The following is a 7621-nucleotide window of genomic DNA, read 5'->3' as shown; positions in this document are numbered from 1 at the left end:
CCCCCGAGATTTGTAGTAACCCTGCTACTACTGTCTACAGGTTACATATTTACAATAGCTCTAATGACCACTAGTTTTTTTTTCAAGAGTGACTTTTATTCCTTTGCTCTGAAAAGTTTTGTGTGTGTGTGGGATACTAACTAAGGAAAGTGACTAGACCAATAGGGCTTTGAGACCTTAAACTTTAAAAGCAGAAACAAACCAGGTGCCCACCAGTTTGCTCAGATGCAGCAGACTCGGTGGTTCCATATGAGAAGTAAAGACGGTTAACCTGGGCGATAGTACACATCTACCACCCTTGGTAAGCCGAGGGCAGCATGAATGCTTTACACCCCAGACTATTGGCAGCAGTTTCAATGTGACCAAGGTAAATGTGGAATGGAGATGTTCGTAACATGGCTAGGACTCAATAAATCTAATACACCAAGATCATGATTACATTTTGAAAGAAAATGCACAAAAACCAAACAGCAACTTTTGAGCTCTTTTTCATTTGAAGGTAATCTTAATGCTATTAAATTCACAAATATGCTATTTTTTATTACCCAATTCTAATTATCTAAAACACACATTGCAAGCATACAAATATCTATTTTCTCCAGATATCTGCGCCCATTCATCATAGTTGTGGAAATGGCGAGAATAGATTCCCCTTAAATTACAAGTCAGTAGATATTTCTTTACAGTTAACTTTAGCAAAATTCATACAAAATAGTAATTAACAATGATCTTCTTTACTTGTTAACTCACAAGGAAACACCTGCAAAACTGCATTTTGTTAAAAGTTCCTGTACTAAAATGTAAAAAAACTGAACTACACAAGTATTGAAAAGTTAAAAATTCCTTAGTTTTTTTATTCCTGGTACCACTACCACAATTTACAGGGCAATATACCTGATGTAACAAAAGAAAAAGACAAAGCTACAACAGATAAAAGGCCTCAGGAGTGTACATCTAATTGACACTACATTGCATTAATCAACAGCTGCACTTTTGCAGATGGTGGCTATGACAGTCCTGAACAAGAAGGTGTCCTGTTTAAGCTGCAGTAACTTTTCTGACTATGGAGCAGCATTCCTTTTGTGACAGAATTTTACAGTTCCTCTAATGCATTTGGGAAGATTGTCTCAAAGTAACCTGCAGCTTTCCTGACAACTAACTCCTCGCTCTCTCTTCTGCTAAGAACTGTAGCCATTTCAGTTTTATTTTAAAACCTTCTGCTACCATATCTACTACTTCTACCTCTAGATCCATGGCCACTACTATAGGGACTGCCTGAGCTTCTTCCACCAAAACTGCCCCCCTTCATGGGTCCATAATTTGATTGTTGCTGTCCACTATAATTTCCAAAGTCATTATAGTTCCCATCACCACCATAGTTAACTCCACCAAAATTTCCTCCTTCATTGTAACCATCATATCCTCCTCCTCCACCACCATATCCACCACCTTGATTTCCATATCCCGGCCCACCACCTCCATAACCTCCTCTACTACTGTAATCATGACCACCACCATAGTTGCCACCATCGCCTCCCAGTTCATTATATCCACCATCACCACCTCCATAACTACCTCTGCTGCCACCACCTCCACCACCATAGCCTCCTCTTCCACCAAAGTTTCCTCCAGGACCCATAAAGTTGCCAGCTCCACTTCCACGACCTCTCTGTGATCCAGCAGACTGCATCTCTTGTTTAGAAAGGGCCTTTTTCACTTCACAATTATGTCCATTAATAGTGTGGTATTTCTGAACAACAGCTTTATCAACTGTGTCATGATCATCAAAAGTTACAAAAGCAAGTCCTCTCTTCTTCCCACGTTGCCTGTCTTCCATAACTTCTATGGTTTCAATCTTGCCATACGTTTCAAAGTAGTCTCTCAGATTATATTATTCTGTGCCCTCTTTAATACCACCAACAAAAATTTTCTTCACCATTAAATGGGCACCAGGCTTTACAGAATCCTCTCTAAAAACAGCTCTCTCTGGTTTGACCACACGCCCATCAACTTTGTGTGGTCTAGCACACATTGCAGCATCCACCTCTTCAACACAAGAGTAGGTCACAAAGCCAAAGCCTCTGGAAAGTTTTGTTTGGGGACCTCTCATTACTGCAAATTGTAAGCATGCCTCATTTCTCAAAATGTTCTCTTAAGCTATCGCCTGTGGTTTCAAAGCTCAGACCACCAATAAACAGCTTCCTCCGCTGCTCGGAGGCCTTTGGATCATGGTTCTCCTCCCCGACCCCCACCCCGGCAAGTCAGGCTGGGGGCGACCAGGAGGCTTTTTTTGCCTCCGTTTTGACAGATGACTCGCCTCTTCCAACTCGAGTTCATTATGGGACCGAGAGGACCATTAGTAATCTGTAATGATAACTTTTCTTTTTGGACTATGCAGCGTAGGCTGACCTCGAACTCACATTGAAGGGCAGACTGGTTTTGAGGTAGCCATCCTCCTGCTCCCAGCACCTATCATGTTTGGATTATAACTGCTCAGTTCTGCTAATGAATTATCTTACAGTTGAAGTAATACATTGTTTTGTTCTGCATATTGATATTAACCACACCACAGATAATACAATAGCATAATCAGCTTTTATATGCACCAGGAAATGAAAAAGCTTATGTGATTCACTTTACTGAGATATTTCCTTTATTTTAGTTGTTTGTTACACATCCCTGGAAATATCCAAGGTATGACTGTATGTAAAGTATATTCATTTCAACAGAAATTTCTTTCTTTGGGTAGATGCTTTATTTTCTTCTAGATACATAGGAATAGATTGACTTCATTATCAGCGATTTATGTTTTGCTTGTTTGTTTGTTTTTTAGTTTTTCAAGACAGGGTTTCTCTGTGTAGCCCTGGCTGTCCTGCAACTCACTCTGTAGACCAGGCTGGCCTCGAACTCAGAAATCCGCCTGCCTCTGCCTCCCAAGTGCTGGGATTAAAGGCGTACGCCACCACGCCATCACTGCTAGTGATTTATGTTTAAGTAACTAAAGCAGGACTACAAACTCTTTTCCTAAGAAGGTGACAATTTACATATCGATGACCAATGTATGAAGAAAATCTAGTCCCACCAACCTTTCCTCACCAATGCAATGGTTAGTCTACCTCCTTGTGGTTTGTTTTGTGTTTTTCTGATGTCTCAGGAGCTATTTACCTTGTATCTTTTGGTTGTGTTCAACATTCAACTTTCATGTATACAAAGAAAGAAGGAAGCATGGTCCCCAAACAAAATAAATACTAAGACAAGAGTTTAACCAGGTGTTTAAATATGTTCTAAGAATTAAAGAAATCTATATAAAGATATAAAAGAAGGTGCAATATGACTTTATTAGCAAAGATATATGAGAAAGGATTAGAATAAAAGCACATTAAAAAAAAAACCCAAATGAAAAATTCCCAAGGCCAGCAAAGACTGGACAGAAAACAGAAGTAGCAAACATGAAGATTTGTTAATGGGTATTTCCTGTCCTAGTAGCAGATGAGAGAAAAAATATGAGAGGGAATGAGCAGAGAGCCCAGAGATCCTGAGACACACCAAGCACAACCATGTGTGTGCATGGATATTATAGGAGGAGGGAGAAAGGAAGGGAAAGCCATTTTAAGAATCACAAGCTGAATATTTTCTAAATTCAGTGAAAAACATTAGTGTTCATTCCAAGAAGCACAGCAACTTCTCAGTGGGAGAAGCTTTAGGAAACGCTTAGTGACTGAAGCCAAAAGAGTAGGCACAAAGGCAACTCGAATCCACATAATCTTTCTTAAGTGTTTAATGAGAGTGCCTTTGCTACTAAAAGAAAATAAAACTCAGAAACAAAGGGCAAGAAATGTATTGGAAGAAGATACAATTTGTTAAGCACACAAATATCAATTATTGTCTATTTCATATAGATATTATAAAAGAATTATAATTCTCTGTTGGGAGATTCTATAAGAAGTCTTATGTGAAAGTCTTATATAAAAATCTATTAATGTTTTGAGGTTAACTTAATTGTATAATTCACATTTGCATATCAAACCTTTTATGTTTTAGGTACCATTCCAGATTTGGGGCACACACTCAGTAATTTATTTAGTCCTTGTCACAATCCCAAAAGTATTTCCATTGTCCCATTTTCAAAGCTGACCTTACTTGAAAGAAGATCTCACAACTGCCCCAAAGCTGAAAAGCAGGTGAGGGAGAGCACATTTAAACCCTGAAAAGCAGGTGAGGGAGAGCACATTTAACCCATGTGCTGAAAAGCAGGCGAGGGAGAACACATTTAAACCATGTGCTCCTTCAGACTTGCAGCCGCATCCACGACCTAGTGCTTTACACTTCAGATTTATATTCACCTTGGATGCCATTTGGATCCTCCCACCCCCACATATTGCACCAACCTTGAAATGGAGTATTCTCTTCAGAACATATTACCTCCTCCTCTTCCTTCTCTCCCTTCTCCTCCTCCTTTCCCTTCTCTTTCATCTGCATCTAGCAAATTCTATCTCCTTCTAAGATAACAAAAAATAATGTAATGTGTTTGTGTAAGGGGAGAGCACCTTAGTGTGATGTTTAATGAGCCACATTCAACAGACTATTGCTCTTCCTTCCACCAATTCTTCCCACACCATGCTGTCATTAATACGTTACAGATCTCATCCACGTGATTTTATCTAGATAGCTCACCTGCCCGTGTATTTTTTTTTTTTTTGTCATCTTCAACCTCTGCTCAGAATTCATACCGAACCTTTCTCTAAGTGAAGCAGTTTTAGAAGCCGACTCCTAATCTCTTTGGTTCTTGCTCCGTAGATAATGGGATTGAGCACGGGGGGCACCAGCACATAGAGGTTAGCCAGGAAGATGTGCACATGCTTGGGAACTCGGTTGTGACCAAAACGGTGGGTGAGGAAGGAGAAAAAAGCAGGGGTGTAGAAAACCAGAATGACACCAAGGTGAGATCCACAGGTACTCAGAGCCTTGTGCCTGGCATCTTTAGATGGGAGACGGAAGACAGCGTGGAGGATGAAGCCATAGGAGATGGCAATGAGGATGGAATCCAAGCCCACAGCCAGCAGCGCCACAGTCAGCCCATAGACAATGTTGACAGTGATGTTGGCACAGGCAAGCCTAGCAATGCCCATATGCTCACAGTATGTGTGAGCCATGACACGGTGACCACAGTAGGGCAGTCGCCTGAGCAAAAAGATGAAAGGGGAGACAACAGCCACACTACGGACTATGCCAGCAAAGCCAATTCGTCCTATGACTGTATGGTTGAGAATGACTGTGTATCTCAGTGGGTTGCAGATAGCTACATATCGATCAAAGGCCATGGCTAGAAGAACAGAGGACTCCAAGGCATAGATGGAGTGGACACAAAACATCTGAGCGAGGCATCCATCAAAGGAAATCTCTCCAGCATGTAGCCACAGGATGCAAAGTGTTTTGGGAACAGTGGTGGAGCTGAGAGCCAGGTCAGTGAGTGAGAGAAGGCAGAGGAAGAGATACATGGGTGCGTGAAGAGCACTCTCTGTCCCAATGATAAGGATGAGGGCAGCATTCCCAAGCAGAGCTACCAGATACATGAAACAGAAAGGGATAGAAATCCAGATGTGGAAAGCCTCCAGCCCTGGGATCCCTGTCAGAATGAGAGTGGCTGGGAGGCTGTCACTTACATTGGAGGATGACATCTTTGATAGAAGAAGGGCTCTGCCCCAGGTTAAATGATACACCAGCCCTGTAGCATCAGGCATGTAGTAGATTCACCTAAAATAATGGCCTTTCTATGAAAAACATTTTTTTTAAACCATGAAAATATTCATTTCTACTAATTTGGGCTGAGCATCTGAGAAGATCGTGTTGTATATAACAGCCTTTTCTTTTTGTGCTCATCATTGGTGGTGTGCATTTACAATAAAATCCTGAGTGTCAAGCTAAATGTTTATTATTGCTGGACTGTCTCTAGGTGGCCAGAGATGTGGAGATCTTTTCTTAATTATGAATGTTTGGCGATTTTGGCTTGTTCCAAACTAGTTCTTATACTTAAATTGTCCCATTTATACTAATCTACATTCTACCATGGGCTACTCACTTACTTACTACTCACTTACTGGAACTTGCTTCTTCCTCTGAGTCTGGCTGCCGAATTCTCACCTGATTCTTTCCCAGAGTTCCTGTCTCTGCTTAAAAGTTCCACCCATCCTTTCCTATTTTGCTATTAGCCACTCAGCCTTTTATTAAACCATTCAAAAGGTGTTGGAGGGAATGTTTATAAAATATATTCAGTCATAAGTATAACAATACCAACGTCTGGCCTGTAATCAGTTCTCTGTACACAGTGCACAAAACATCACTGCAACAGCTTATTCTTCTGCTCTGCCTAATGCACGTCAATGTATCTCCCACTTCATTCATCCCACACACAATTTGCTGCTTTTCTGCACAAAAAGCTAGGGTCATTTCTTGTTTTTGTTTTCAATGTCTACCATAAGCCCAGGCAACTGTTTTTCTTTGTATTCTCAGGTTCTTAGTGACCTTTTCATTTCATTTTATCTACTATATTTAAAAAATCTTACTGGGTTGAGATTGTCTTCGTGTTTTTTGATCTCAACATTTTCATTGGCACTGTTGACATCTAACCTGTGAACTTTTTCCCTGAAACAGTTAATTGGTAATTCATAGTGACAGCATTACATATTTGGCTCAGTAACTCCATGCTTTAGTTCTTTAGTCCTGTGTCTGCAAAATATCTACCTAATTACGTACCAAGTTGCTTGCTTTTGTATCTTAAGTAATACTCAACCAGAATATATCCACCAGTTTCAGGAGTATTTATAGTAATTTAAGCATGAAGTACTTCACACATATTAGATGTGGCTCCCAACTACTGCAAAGCCAGTGCATGGGCCTGCAAACCTACCAGGGCAGTGGCTAGATACAATGACCGGGTAGCATGCCAGGTGCTAATAGAATCAGGTGTAAGAAGGACTGGATAAGTCTGGTGTTGCCAGTAACAAAGATATTCTAAAGAATGAGACATTACAAAAGGATAGTATGTATTGTATGTATCTGCCTTTAGTGACACATTGTATACTCACAGATATCTTTTTGTTGAGATTCAAGAAATCTGAATTTATTCAGACATATGAATGTCATGTGGCTATTTTCAAATCGCTGAGTCATCTTGTCTTATATACAACAGTGGAATGAGCCTCAGCTCATCTACCCTTTAATTTTAGACATCAATGGCAACTCTGCTGAGGTTTTTAATTCCTTCTGCATTGAGAATGGCAGCATTTGTTTTACTTATCTCATACAACATTTTGTCACTGAAGAAAATAGTTAAGTAATGGGATTAGAAGATCTAACACCAAGTTAAAGCTTGTAGCCCCTTATGCCAGGCAGAACTCTGGATTCTCTACTATGCTGCCTGCTCATTTTCTGAGACAGGATGCAGGATAGCATTAGTTTTTCTTGTACTTCTCTTTATCCTCTCTTTGGACACCATCCAAAGGCTAAACATACCTTCCCTGGTACTTTGGGCTTTTTCATTCTTTCTCTAAAGCCACCCCCTTCTTTGCCCCATCACAGCTCATTGACACTACAAAAAACCTCCCCCCACCTCTGACACACA

The 7621-nt window shown here is 40.5% G+C and overlaps 1 protein-coding gene and 1 pseudogene across 1 annotated transcript; both read right to left on the bottom strand.

Moving 5' to 3' along the window:
- Positions 1 to 1207: 1207 nt before the first annotated feature.
- On the bottom strand, positions 1208 to 2125 carry LOC116100745 (annotated as a pseudogene).
- Positions 2126 to 4724: 2599 nt separating this feature from the next.
- On the bottom strand, positions 4725 to 5684 carry LOC116100744 (olfactory receptor 52D1). The gene has a single exon (XM_031384479.1). It carries the CDS (start codon positions 5676 to 5678, stop codon positions 4725 to 4727), a length of 954 nt encoding a protein of 317 aa, XP_031240339.1. The 5' UTR covers positions 5679 to 5684.
- Between the last annotated feature and the right edge of the window lie 1937 nt (positions 5685 to 7621).

The sequence above is a fragment of the Mastomys coucha genome, unplaced genomic scaffold (assembly GCF_008632895.1).
Source record: "Mastomys coucha isolate ucsf_1 unplaced genomic scaffold, UCSF_Mcou_1 pScaffold21, whole genome shotgun sequence".
In the NCBI taxonomy this organism is placed as follows: domain Eukaryota; kingdom Metazoa; phylum Chordata; class Mammalia; order Rodentia; family Muridae; genus Mastomys; species Mastomys coucha.
Note: the sequence above shows the minus strand (reverse complement) of the source record. Positions and strands in the feature narration are given on the sequence as shown.

Coding starts and splice junctions, on each gene's coding strand:
- LOC116100744 (XM_031384479.1), bottom strand. CDS start 5,678: ATGTCATCCTCCAATGTAAGTGACAGCCTCCCAGCCACTCTCATTCTG.